Source organism: Ischnura elegans, chromosome 8 (genome assembly GCF_921293095.1).
Source record: "Ischnura elegans chromosome 8, ioIscEleg1.1, whole genome shotgun sequence".
Taxonomy (NCBI): domain Eukaryota; kingdom Metazoa; phylum Arthropoda; class Insecta; order Odonata; family Coenagrionidae; genus Ischnura; species Ischnura elegans.
The window spans coordinates 8843356-8858218 of NC_060253.1; the positions used below are offsets into that span (position 1 = coordinate 8843356).

The following is a 14863-nucleotide window of genomic DNA, read 5'->3' on the forward strand; positions in this document are numbered from 1 at the left end:
ATATCACTCTGAATAGGCGACTGTTATTTCACTCCATCATCAATTTGGCGTTTCTCTCGGCATAGAAATAAGATCTTTTTATTTAAGTATGAAGTTTGCCACAACGGTATCAGTTTCTTTCATTTGTAACGGGCAACTATATTTCATTTCATCGTCAGCCATTGATTCCCTTGACGATAAAAGAAGATATTTGTTAATGAGTATGAGGTTTACCGCAATATTATCATTTTCTCTCACTTGGAATGCGCAACTTATACATATGTATTTCACCCAATCACAATTTATTTACTTCCTCGTCATTACACTTCTTTTAATTACACCCAGCTCCATATTTTTATAACAATTTCCTAACTTGTTCCTCTAATATGACATTTACATTTGAATCCTACGTTCACGTTCCATGGTATGCTATTTTCGTCTGCTACGGTGCCAATGGCATAACCTTCCGTTGATAACATTTATACGGAACTTACTTAATGACAACTATATTACCAAATCATGAATAAATAGCATTACACGGAACCAATATTTAAAAAAAGAAACTACAATCTCAAGGATAGTTTCAATAATTCATTCCAGCAACAACAATCTCCATCACATACAAACTTTATTGTGATGTTTTAATATTGTTTCCTTCGATTCTGTAGGTACAGCATTACTACCACACATTATATAAGCATTGTTAACAACTTGTCCAATATCGTTTATCTTAATCCAGCAATAAGTCGTAATTTCCGCAAATAAAAAGATTGAGAATGACGACAACAAACTGTGCCAATGAGTCTTCACTTGTTTTTACCCTTCTTTCATTGGTGGAGACACGTGAAACTTCGGATATAGTCGGATTTTCCCTGTTTGGAAGGAGAGGGAACCGTACCGACTGGTTTGAAACCGACGACCTTACAGATTCGCTGAAAGTGTCGTCGTCGGTGCGGCATCCGTTGTCGGTACGGTTTGATGTCCAGTCGGTGGGCTTGAAAGGGAAACCGACCGGAGCGTCACCGACGAAATACAGAATACGGCCCCTGGTCACCCAGCAACTGAGCTAACTTCGGTTCTTTGGGGATGATTCAAAAATTTTACCCACCCCGACTTCTGAATCGCGTCACGCCGTTTTTTAAGGTTCATGTGATTCTTGGATGACAGCTAATTTATGCCTTTCAATGGTCTAGTGGTGAGGTGGGGGTTAGAGTTTCGGGGAGGGAGGTTTCTGGATTTGTGAGATGAGGTAATGGTTTAGTGTTTTCGTACATACAGTGGGAACAAGGGAAGTGATTCATGATGACGTAAAAGGTAATGGGTGATGTGCGCGATGGAATGGGAATAGGGCATTTTTTTCATCCCCTAAAAGTAGATGGAGTTAATAAAATTTCACGCAGTCTGAAGGTTCGCTCCAACTATCCATTTTTCTGTCCCGATCGTGGTTTTACTCCATCCGCTGTAATTATGTTGGACCATTCAATTTTCCCTCCTCCCAAGTTGAGTAACTCATGAAGATATCACGTTCCCCTGTTCCGCATTATAATTCAATTACGCTCTTACTCAATACTTCACTTACGCACACCTCTCCCAAGAATCAATATTCAACACTCTCCTGACCTGGTCGCCCAGCAACTGAGCTAACTTCGGTTCTTTGGGGATGATTCAAAAACTTCATCCACCTTGACCACTGAACTGCGTCACTCCGATGGGCAAAGACACGACCTCTCCCGGCTATGACATGACGTGAGTTAGCAATATCTCCATCTTTGACACGATAAAATCACTTTAGCTCATTTCTATACTCACGACCGACCCAGATTTCAGCACATTTTTAAGGTTCGTGTGATTCTTGGATGACAGCCTATTCATGCATTTCAACGGGCTAGTGGTTGAGGAGGAGGTAGAATTTCGGGGAGGGAGGTTTCTGGAATTGCGATGTGAAGAAGGGTGGAGGATTTTCGTAGATACAATGGAAATGAGGGAAGTGATTCATGATGACGTAAACTGGCGTTGGGTGGTAGGTCTGGAATGGGGACAGGGCATTTTTTCATCCCCCAAAAGTAGATGGATTTGAAAATGCCTCGCGTGGTCTGAAGGTTCCCTCTAACTATCCATATCCCAGCCGCAGAAGATGTATTTTACCATTCAGTTGTCCCTCTTCCCATGTTGAAGTACTTAACTACACTAGTACAATACTAACCAGTGGCGGCGAGGGGTGATTGGGGGCCTTTTACTGGGGCCCATCTGGGGGGTCCCTATTTCCAGCCCTCTCCCGGGTTGAAGGTCCTCCCCCGGAAAAATGTAGTAAAATCGCAAGGCCGGAAATGGATTTTGACGCTATTCTGGCTCTTAAAAACAAGATTTAAGTTGATAAAAATACCAATTTCGGAAGAAAAATTACGATCAAATTCGATAAAAATAGCAATTACGGAAGAAAAATACGAGCAAAAGTGAGAATTTCACAGCGCATGTAAAATTTAATTATGTATTACGGTTCGATTTTATCTAATTAGACGATTTTCTCTGTTAAACTTCACTGGCAAACAAAAAAAACGTGAAAAATAATCTTTTCAATAAACCTTTCAAAAAAGCATCATATTCTGTTTTATCTTATAACACTTTTATTTTATTTACTTCTACGTGACCTTTTTATTTTGAACATGTTGTGAATAAAGTGACTAATGAAAACTTAGGATATTATAATTGCAACGACTACTTTGGTTCAAGTAATACGAGTCTTTGGTTATTACACCCTTCATATAAGCTTCACGATAGAGACGAGCGTATGGGAGGGCCCTAGGCGATCGCCGACCTCTGGCCAGACAACCCCTGATACAAACATATCACGTTCCCCTGTTCACTGTCATAATTGCATTCTATTTTCACTGTCCTCTCACCTGTATTCGCTTACCATGAGCAGCATAATTCCACCACCCTAAACACACCGAGATACAGTTGATTAGAAAAGAAAAATCGCGGGTGGTCGTTTTTCGCTGAATTTGTTCAATTTTGATCACGTTAACGAGAGAGCAAAGGAAAAAATAAATCTGGCATGCTACGCAGAATTTGTTTGTGAATATTTATGAGAAGTTTCAAATACGTAATTCATAAAATTGTTGTTGAGGTCCAGGCCACCTTCTTTTGATTTCAGCCCAATGTGTGTCGGTGTGTTTTCTTTCGGGCTCCTTGGTGAGTTTTTCTCTCAGTATCTTTACACATAGGAATCACCGCTTATGAAGCACCTATTCCTTCCCAGAACTTCACCGCGGTCGGCAGTTGCGATTAAATTCTGGGACGGTTCGAGTCCGATGTAAACATATTTTTTTTTTAAATAGGTATTTCTATCATTGACATATTCCACGCAGATGAATAAAGAAATAATTAATACTGATTTTTTTATTGATAACAATTATTAAAATAATGATTCAATCAATAATAACACATTTATTTCTAATCGAAATGGATGACACCCATCACGGGCCGAGCTAGGAATTGAAGCTAGGGTTTTTTTTTAACTAATACTGGGGTAATGGAATGCCAGCCAGGGTAAGCGGAAGGTGTAGGCCCTCCCGTAGAATTTCTTAACATATATTGTTCAAAATAGTGAGTTTTTAGGCTTTTTCTATTCCTATCCTTGCACTTGTGCCTCGAATCCAACCTTACATTGAGGACTTATCATTTTCTCACCATTCCGCCGGTCCCTCAAAAAATATCGTGCATAATAAAAGGGAAAAACATCATGACAATAGCATATAATCAAACCATAAGATATCTGTTATCATAACTCTCTACAAAATGTGCTATCGTTTTCAAAAGTATGTAGACACCCCAGAGTCCCACTTAACAGATGGGTCCAGGTCGGTGAAAACTTGTGAGGTTGGCACATAAAGCGACCTGTATGCTCGTTTGCCACCCAAAGCAGACTAGGAGGGAGGTGGACGCGACCTAGCCACCGAAGCTGGAGTCGAACTCCAGGAGCATGAGCCCAATCAGAATTAATATTAGCGGATGGAATGCACTGGGCTAACTCACGTCCACGATCACGTTGGCCGTCGGAGTGTTTTCTTTCGGGCTCTGTTGCGAGGATTTTCCTATTTTAAGATTCAAATTTGGACTCACAGTTTATTCTCTTACTAACACATCGCTCCGTGCCCGAGTAGTTCTATACTGTGCGCGGAAGTTGCGGTGAAGTTTTGGGTGTGTTCGAGTCCTAAATCATTATACCTTTTTCACTTTTTAAAGATCTCCTGAACATCAACATTATCTATGCTGATGACTCAAGAAAAAGTTAGTACTGAATTTCTTTAACGATTGAAAAGCTGTAAAAACAAAAAAATTCCAAAACGCGTGCTCAAGCGAAAGCATTTAATGCAATGTAACAGGCACTTTCAATATATTCGCCCACCTAGGGCATAAGCGTGGAAAAGAATCGACTGAAAGTCAGTCCACAAAACACGACATCAGGTTCACACGCACTCATTACACTTATTTAATACACTTAACTATTAATCCACTTGGTACATGAGCGCGAATGTGTGAATAATGAAGAGTTGTAAGTATTATCGCAGCTGTGATGTAGCTATTCCTACTCTTTTGCTTCGCGAAGGCTCGGGTACTATACTCGATCGATTATGTAACATACAATCTAACTTACCAACAACTCTTCATCATTCACATATTCGCGCTTTTCTCCCATATATTTTTTTCGTTCTGCATTCCTTAGAACTTCCACCTTTTAAAAAACTGCCTTTACGGTGGCCTTTTGAAATAGAAACGCACTTTGTTCCAAATGATTGTGGCTCCTACATTCCAGGGCTAGCCATGAATTTATTTGCGCGCATACCCCTACTGTTCGTACCAAAATTAAAAATGAACCTTAGAAAAAACAAGAAAAGTAATGCTGTAAAAAGTAACACCAAAATCAAGTGAATATATTAAAGTGTATGGTTTTTATAAGCGTTCAAACTGGAGTCTCTACACTTTTGGTACGGAGAGAAAAAAGTTCGCCCCAGCATTATTTCCATCGTTTCATAACCGCTAACATTTCCCACCATATGGAAGTGTTTTCGCTCTCATACATCAAGACACTTTTAAAAGAATCACGGGGCTTTTGAATCAAAAGGGCAATGGTATCTCAAGCATTGTGTCACACAGTTTGAGAAAAGAATATTTCATAAAATGACAGTTGAGAGATACCGAAAAGGAAAACAATATCATTTCAGGTAAGTATTTCCCACTAACACTAACACCTGTTCGTATTTGAATAAATTGAATCAGTGGCGTAGCCAGGAGTTTTATCCGGGGGGTGGGGGTGGAAATCCAAAAACAGAGGGGTCCGGAGGATAATTTTCCAAGAACAGGGTACCTAGTGACGGGTTTTTACTAATTTTAACACTTTTCATTATGGAAAAAATTAATTTGTCATAGAAATATTATTTAAATTCATGATTTATCATTAATATATATTTTACTATTTAATTTGTCTAGTTTTATTTATTAAACAAAAGGGCAATCCTTTTTAATAAGGGTATGATAATATATCACTTGCGACTTTCCCCTGCTCCATGGTTAATTTATTTTTTTATGTCTCAATATATCGGGGGAGGGGGGGTCCGGCCCACCTGAATCCACCTCTCTACGCCACTGAATTTAATAGTTACTAACCCATCATCCGGCAAGGAGTGGAGCTTAATTTAAAAAACTCTGTAACCGCTTCAAAACATTGAACAACAACATTGACCATTACGAAACATGCTTCAAAATCAGTATCCGGCGTAAAAGGATGGAGGATGCGAATGGTTTTTACCACTCAGGGAACATGATAATCTTTAAAAAGCATACTTTTTCCATCCGTCCTATCCTACATTGAACTGAATTCAACCCAAAACAATGGAATTTAGCATAGGGCGAAAGGCCGTACTACCGATTCAAAAGCGGGCCATAAGACAGGGGGCATATCTGGCGCCGCAACAATACTTTCGTTCACCCTGGCAACCAGTAAAACGTAGCCGTACGGTGACATTATATCAATTGGATTTTCCAAGCGATAGAGAGCGGATGCGATAGCATATTGTGGTGTTATAAACGAAGTTTAAACGCACTGGTTACAGTATAAAACAGTTACAGTGAATAATACATCAATCACTTGAGTAGCAGAGGAAGAAAATAGACATCTCGCAGGGGTTTGCAGTGAGCTACAGTCGGCGGAGTTTCGACTTCTACCAGCAGAGTTAAAAAATAACTCCTGCAAATAACAGATTGCATTTATTTCCTGAAATAGAATCTCAGAATCGATTCCACTCCGTGGATTTGGAGTTGAACCAAAGAGGAGATCTCGCCATCTATATTTTCCGCTACGTACAACATGGAACGGTTATTAAAGAGAGTTGAAACGAGTTTCTCTGGAAGTGTGCTGGGCAACAGCCTGGAGGAGAGGCTGGATTATGAATATATTGCCCACCTGGAGCACAGAAACGAGGGATTTGGTCTCAAAACTGCAAAATACAAAGCAAAAGGTGATTTGATAAAGGCAAAAGGCAGACGTGAGGAAACAAATCACACTGATACTCGTATTGAGGTGGTAAGTTCTCAGCTTTCCCCACCAAAAAATCCTGGCACTTCATATCGTTCTTTCGTGCCAGCTAAACGGAAGGCAGACAGCTGGGATGAAGAAAACGGCTACAAAAATGGGAACCTCAACGCCAAACGCTTCCATGGAGAAGGAGATGATGTATTTCCTGTCAACTTCGTAAATGAACGCTTTTATTTCGGCAATTATCTAGTTCCATCGGAGAGAAAAGGAATCAAAAGGAAAAATGAAATTGATGGTGATTGTCTTCCTTTTCATGGGAACGATATCGTTATTGATGCACACCACTTCTTACCAAACCAAGTTCATGATTTTGATAATTCCGAAATGCTGCCTATGAAGAAAAAATTGTGCATTAACACACAAATGGGATGCAATGACACTTTCGGCCGTGGTGAAGGTGATTTATCAAAACCAATGTATATCCCAGTAGAACGTGCTGATGCCCACAATAATTCATTTACGTTGGCTGAAGACGAGACAAAGGAAATAGATAGTGCAATGGACTGCGATAGCCCTCACCTTGACACCGAAGGTGACGCTATGAATGGACCGCGCAATGGAATGGACCGCGAGAACCCATACCATCATATCGATGGTGATGTTAAAAACGAAAAACACTTTCCCTCAAAACAACCTAGTGCATTCCAGCATCCTTATGAGCCAGCTGAGCAGATGGAATTTTGTACCAATGGAATGGACGCGATAAATGCTCGCTTCCAAGATGAATATGACTTTGGGTATTTATGCCAACGTGAGCCCACAGAAGAATGGGAAGAACGGGAAGGTGCGATGCCTGGTGACAGGTTTGCAGCTGATCCAGCAGCACCGACCTATCTGCGATCCGCTATTTACCAAAGACATTCATCCGAAAATGTAAGTACATAATTCAAATTGAATTAGAATACTTTTGCCGAGGGTAGAGGATTTCCTTTCTCTGAGGAACATACGAAGTATGAACAATGGCGATCATCGATTTCTGTGCGTGAGACCAGCTTTGAAAAGACGAAAACCTAGATTCCGCGGTAGATCTGATAGGGTGTTTATGACGATAGTGTTTTCATGTTGTTTCTTTCGATTGGAATTAGCATTTAAGTGAGTAACCACGAAGGAGGAGTAATGTTGATATTTCAATCAATATAATAGATGAAGTAAGATGCAGGTATGAGAATAATTCGTAGCAAAGTGCACAAAAATTGAAAAAAGGGATGAACTGCTAAAATCCGTGATGGCGAAATACTTCAAACAATTCACACGCTCCCTTTAACGACTGAATCGCACAACAAATTATTAGTCTTAACTTTATCTCTAATTCCAATGAGTCCAAGGCCATTGCAAATCATATTTGAATCCTAAGAAATGGTAATATGATTTATCTTTACAGATTCTTACGGTATATTTTTTCAAGACGATAAAAGTTACAAAAATAACGAAAATTTGAAATTTTCACAAAGAGCTCGTTTACCATCATTTTTACATTTATTTTGATAACTTTTTAAATATGGAGGGATCAAAATTTTTCCGTTTTTAATTGCGTCACCCACTTCTCGAGTTCTTCGCGACGAAAATTTGATGGTTATCACCTTCTCGCACAAAAGTTGATGATGTTAACACCACAATCAAAGCTCGACATCGCTTCTAAATTACTCCTTGACCTTGTGCATTTCTCTCTAGTGGTTTGCATTCTCGCATGCAATCAGTGGCAGTTCCAGAGAGGTGGTATACAATATGAACTTAAATAACTGAAATTTTTTTAAGTTGCGAGTACATACAGGAGAGAATAGCCAGTAAAACGCAAATCACTAAAAAAGCACAAATTTATTATAAAAAAGTTAATTCCTTGATAAATTTTAAATTGGGCAACGTTAATGTGTTAAAATAAGCTTCCAAATCCTCATAATTTTCGTTACATCTCCGACCACCCCCTCCCCTTGTGCTGGGAAGTAACCCCCAGGATCGTACCTATGCTGTATCCGTCACTACTAGCGATAACTTCCCTTAATATATGTCTCTCCTGAAAACGAATTAATTAACAAGAAAATACAATGAAGTCACCAACTCGTGGAAACTGGGTGACAAATTTCGTGCTTTCTTACATTGAACTTAAAGGAGAAAAAAATACGCGGGAAGAATGAATTTTTCGTTGAAGCTTAGGTATCCAAAATTTATATAAAAAATTCTTTCAATGAGTGGCGACTTTCGATGTGAACGACACCATTCAAAATTTGTTTCTCATTGTACATTACAGATCAGCTAAACATTATCTTTAACAGTATGTTTTCTTTTTTTCACAGACGAAAAGCATGGATTACGGTAATGCATGTGAAGATGGAGAAAGAAGACATCATTCCCACAGCATTGTCGTTCATCCATGGTGGAATGAGACCAGTACCAATGCAGAACAGGATAACTGGGAGGAATGCTGGTGAAACTCAGTTGCGAGGAAGACAGCGGAGAGGTCCATCAGATATGTCTTCCCATCTCCAAGAGTACGAATTGAAAATGCCTGAGAAGAAGAGGAACTCCTTGATAAGGGCATGCAACGAAGGGCTGATTCACTGTTCTAAAATCACAATAGGTATTCAAGTTCCAACTTATATTACTTTGGTCCTTGCAAAATTGAAATTGTTAGTTGCAAATCTGTTCATACAATGACATGAAAAATTGTGTTAGAGCAGTAGATCATTCACGATGAACTGTACTAGGTTAAATAATATTAATCGAACGCTTTCGTTTTGGAGATTTTTCTATCCGGGCGTCAATGTTATTTTTCCCTGCATGGCCAAATTGTTCTACATGTCACGATGAATGTCACCAAAGGCATCGTTACAATATCACTCTGGCATGCCAAAACCAAATTTTGTTTCTTTTGATCTACCTCGGGATGCATTAAAATTTGATGACGTGGTTGGCTATATAATTGCATTGCATTTTAATTTTTTACCCTTATCCTCCCATTGATCTCCACAGATTATACATTCCAACGAATTTCATGATTTGCATAGCATCCAGTACGCGTTAATTTTTTATCAACGACCCAGAGAACAATATCCACGTACTAGTTCAGGGATGGCGAACATGACGGCTCAAATTAAGACTCTCTCACGTAATCATTTTCAGAGATGGCAGGAGTGATCACAGGCCCTATTTCCGTCATTTTTTTCCATTGAAATTGCCATAACTGAACAATTTCGTGGAATCAACCACAGTATATTTTTTTCAATCGAATACATCGAAAATGTAGGTAATACACGCAAAAATAGCGCGAGAATTTCGTATTTGCAGCCGTGGAGCGCTGGCCAGATCGTCCCAATCCATATCCATGCAGTTACATGAAGAGTGGTAGTGGTGGGGGCTGCTGATGCTATGACGCATCTAAGCTCGTGCCTTGTGGAAGTCTTTGGACGCCGCCCGAGCATGCGCAGAACGACGAATCGCCGCGCCGCCCGGCGGCCGTATAATCAAGCAGTGTTGCAGTGTTGCAGAATAACTTGTTTTGGTAACCAGTTGACTTATTTTGCGTAAATTGAATTTATCGAATGAGTGATTGGCATGTAAAGAGGCCCTGTTGTAGCTGCGTTAATCGAGTTAGTGATTGTGTTTTAGCGTTAGTGAATAGAGTAATAGAAAGAAAAAACAGCGTTTCGGAATCAGCATTTTTCGTGATATCATAATTTCAAAGGCGGTCAAGATCCAAGTAAATTTAATGTTGAGACATCTAAATTTGCAGTTCCAATCATCACTGGTATAGAGCCTAAAAATAGATTAATCGACAAAAGCGAATCACAAATAGTCCCGAATCGCAAAAATACTGGTTCCGAAGAAATAATCGCGGCTGTGGTTAATTGCCGTAATTTAAGAAATGAGATTCCCGATTTTCAGCATTAAATTCATGGTACGAAGTGTTACGTAATTATTGGAACTGAAAGTTGGCTAACGGGTGATGATTCAGACAATGAGATCTTCCCATAATCGTTCACCGTTTATCGGAAAGATAGAATTAATTGAGCTGGAAGCGGAGTATTTATAGCTGTAAAGAAATCAATCGTAAGCCAAGCGGTAACCGAGACTGAGACCAGCGTTGAATCTGTGTGGTTTACAATTAAATGCCCAAAATCCAAAACAATGTTAGTTTGCTCGTATTACACGCATCCCAACTCAGATATAACATCAATTGTGGGATTTGAAACCCAAAAAAACTGCATAGCATCCAAGTATCCTGAAAGAAACTTCATTGTAGGTAGAAACTTCAACGTACCTTCTATAGATTGGCATACTATAGCTTCATTCCTGGTGGGAGTGATAAAGTGATTTGCGAAGCGTTATCAAAAGTTTTATACTAAATTCATTCAAATAGCATCCGTGCATAAACAGAGGAGAAAGTATTCTTGATTTATTAGCGACAAATATACCTCATCAGGTAACGAACGTGAACACCGTCGAAGGAATAAGTGACCACAGAGTTGTAACTGCAAAGTTTTCTCTAAATACCACTGAAAATTTAAAAAAAAGAAGGTAAAGTTTTCATTTTTAAAAGGGCTGATTTTGATAGGTTCGAGAGTCATCTGAAATGTGCTTTCCCCGCGTTTCAGGAATCAATAATAAAGTTTAATGTAGAGGGTGTTTGGAAAGCTTTTCTTTCGTTCGTAACTTCGGGAATAAATAGCTACATCCCTAGTAAAACATAAAAGAAGCTAGCCAATGGAGATGGTATGACGCGGAAGTGAGAAAATCATTGAGGCGACAGAGATCGTGCCATGCTAAAATGAAAAAAGTCAGCACGGATTCATCCGCTATTGAACGCGAGTCAATAATTTAAAAATATAAGTTGTCTAAAGCCGCCACTAAGAAAGCGTTCAGGAATGCATTCAGGAAACACTTGTAGACCAGCAACGGGATAATCCAAAGGCATTTTGGTCTTATGTTCGGGAAGTTCAAGGTAGAAGATCTACCGTATGTTCGCTGAGAAACGATAATAGAGATGTATTGACAAACAGTTCCGATAAAACCATTTTATTAAATTCCTACTTAAAGAGCGTGTTCACCGAGCCTTCTGAGAACTCATCCGATACAGTTGACAATGGTTGACAATATCTTCACACGAAATATGCCGCCTATTGACATTAGTGCGCACGGAATAGAAAATATATTGAAATCGCTCAGTCCAAATAAATCATCTGTTCCAGACTAAATCCCGTCTCGCGTATACAGAGAACTAGCCCTAAGGCCCAGGTGGAAATAAAGTGGTGTATGAACTCTTTCACGCGAAATAAAGCGACCACTATTAATAATTAAGAAATTATGGTCGAATGGATATTATCCATTTCTTCTAAATTTCAATAACTTTTGATTAATCAAACCTAAATATTTCTATTTGGAAATCTCATTGCCTCGCCTTCTGATTTTACCGCTAGCAACGTAAGAAGAACACTTACTGGCTCATCAACCTGACTGTAACCCCGTGGGGAATTGTGAAAACGGAATTGCCACCAATGGGCGCCACAACAGTAGGGGTGAATGAGGCGCATGTCCGCGGCTTGTGGATTGAATTTCGGTCACATTTGTGCGAGAAATTAGTTGGGATCAATCCCTAAACGTATGCAGGAAGTTGTAGAGACAGCGAGTACGCTGATACATATTAATTAATTGAAAAAATTCTATAGTTTTAAGTATTAAGCACCTATACCACCGCGAAAAAAATCATCTCACAGCAAAATCACGTGAGAGCCCGAATAAAAAGTTTGAAGACATGGGTGCCAGTGGCGAAGCGAGGAGGGTGGGTGTTTGAAAGATATAACCCTCCTCCCATATCTTTGATAAATTTTTATGTTAATTACCTTTTACTTGATTGAATTAATATTACTTATAGAATAGTGTAAGGAGTAATAAAATGGCCCTCAGAAAGCCTTAAAACTCACTATTTGAACATTATATCTTTAAGTAATTCTGGGGGAGGGCCACCACACATTCCGCTTACCTTGGCGGGTATTTTATGCCCCCAGTATCAATTAAAAAAAAAACCCACGCCTCAATTGCTGGCTGCGCCCGTGATGGGAGTCATCCATTTTGATTTGAAATATGTGTTAACATTGGTAGAATCAATAAACTCGGTCGTTTCAGACTTAACTTTGTGAAAATCCATTTTAAGCAATTAAAACGGCATGGAACTTTTTCACACAGTTTATTTAAGACAACCGGTTTCGTCGCAGAGGCGACATCTTCGGGTACAGAAATCGTTATTTTTATAGCAATAGCAACCTAATAACAAAAAAAATACCGATTTCTGTGCCTGAAGATGTCTCCTCTGCGACGAAACCGGTCGTCTTAAATAAATTGTGAGAAAAAGTACCATAACTTTTAAATTTTTTATTGATAGCATCATTATTCTAATGATTGCAGTCGTTAAAAATTCAGTTTTAACTTGTTCTATATTCATCTGCTTAGATATGTCGATGTTGGAAATGTCTATTTTAAAAAATGAAATAAGTATGGTTACATCGTACTCGAACCGTCTTAGAATTTCATCGCAACTGCCGACCGTGGTGAAGGTGAAGGAGCCCGAAAGAAAACACTCCGAAGCACAGTGGGCTAAAATCGAAAGAAGATAATATAAATATATATAAAAAATTAAGAGTTAGGGAGTTGAAACTACGCATAAATATTCTCAAATACATTTTGCAGAACATGCCAGATCTCTCGTCAACTAGAAAATTTATCGAAAAACGTCCACCCGCGATTTTTCTTTTGTGATCAACTGTATCTCGGTGTGTTTGGGGTGGTGGAATTATGCTGATCATGGTAAGCGAATACAGGTGAGAGAGCAGTGAGAATAGAATGCAATTATGACGTGGAACAGGGGAACGTGATATGTTAGTATCAGGGGCGGTCTGGCCAGAGGTCGGCGATCGCCTAGGGCCCTCCCAAACGCTCGTCTCTATCGTGAAGCTTATATGAAGGGTGTAATAACAAAAGGCTCGTATTACTTTAACAGAAGCATTCATTGCAATTATAAAATTCTAAGTTTGCATTAGTATGCATGTTATTATATACGTTTCCATCATTGTTGTTTTTTCATTTTCTGAAGTTCATTTGTTGTTTGTTGCGTTTATGTTTTGATTTTTTAGTGTTTTGCTTTCAATTGGGGACTTGGTTACAGAGAGAAAAAAAGGGATTGCTGTGAAAGAAATAAGGATTCAAGCACTTCATTTTGTTAGTTTGGTTCATGCGTAGCTGCAACACGCTTTATATTTTTGTTTGGAAGATAACCTTTCCAGTTTGAATTTTATATAACCGCTATGATGCACTATCGAAAGGCGCCAAGGGGACCACGGAGTAACGACCCATCCGACGGACGGTGTGCTGCACTTGGGGTGAACTCCTCAAAGCAATCAACCACTGGGATCGAGCAGTCTCTGAAACAGTGCTGCCACCACTAGGATTTGAACCGCCAGGTTCAGATGCCAACACACTAGCCACCACACCGAAAAAATCGTCTCAATTTGTTGTAGCAGTCGTTAAATGTAAAATTAAACATTTCTGGCAACTTCATCTCACTCGCTGAATCCTCAAACCCGAGCATCATTTGAATTATTAAAATGTTTATCCGTCGCAACATTTACGGCCCTTTGTATATCGTGATTTGGATTAATGTTACTTCCACAACATGCGTCATAGCTGACAGAAAAAACATTTACACAAAACGTTACTTAGCATTTTATTATGTGAGGCACTCACTTGTATTTAAACACGACTGGAACAGCATCTGAACTTGGGTCACAGGGATTGGCTGGTCTGCTAGAGGATCTTGTTCCAGGACTTCTGCAAAGAAATAATTGTTATTAATAACGAAAGTGGAGGAGAGAAATGATTCATTTGGCTCCATCAAATATTAGGATAGGTACACTCCGAAAAGCCGACGGCATTTGGTGAACTGATTGTAGCGATGAATAGAATCAGATACTAACCTCTACCATATTCACTTCGATTGCATTAGCTATTCGAAAGATTCAAGTTTGCAACTGCGCAATTAAATAGGAATAATTTTAATGTATGTTATTTAAAAAAATATTTTGACTTCACACAAGCCTTCCATCGAGGCTTTAAAACAAGAGTTTGTCCAAAAAGGGAGTATATTTTTTATTATTTTTACTGCAAAGTTAGCATTTGATTCGTCCTAAGCTCTACTTTCATGCGATTATCACGATATGACTTATGCACGCCAACATTCATCGGCTCAAAGAGTCATACGGTGACGAGCCAAAGCTTTATTTTTATCACGATTCTTACGGTACG

General features: G+C 39.2%; 2 protein-coding genes across 2 annotated transcripts in view; one reads left to right on the top strand and one right to left on the bottom strand.

Moving 5' to 3' along the window:
• The window catches only part of LOC124163744, a 167944-nt gene that overhangs the window by 69485 nt on the left and 83596 nt on the right, over positions 1–14863 (bottom strand). The window lies entirely within an intron of this gene.
• On the top strand, positions 6774–9314 carry LOC124164059. Its single transcript, XM_046541228.1, has 2 exons — positions 6774–7447; positions 8866–9314. The coding sequence occupies exons 1-2, from the start codon at positions 6899–6901 to the stop codon at positions 8998–9000; spliced, it is 684 nt and encodes a 227-aa protein (XP_046397184.1). The 5' UTR covers positions 6774–6898; the 3' UTR covers positions 9001–9314.

What these genes read in the sequence shown, in the direction of transcription:
- LOC124164059 (XM_046541228.1), top strand. Translation starts at nt 6,899, where the DNA reads ATGCTGCCTATGAAGAAAAAATTGTGCATTAACACACAAATGGGATGC. An exon ending in AAAGACATTCATCCGAAAAT is followed by an intron (nt 7,448 to 8,865) that starts GTAAGTACATAA and finishes TTTTTTTCACAG; the next exon opens with ACGAAAAGCATGGATTACGG.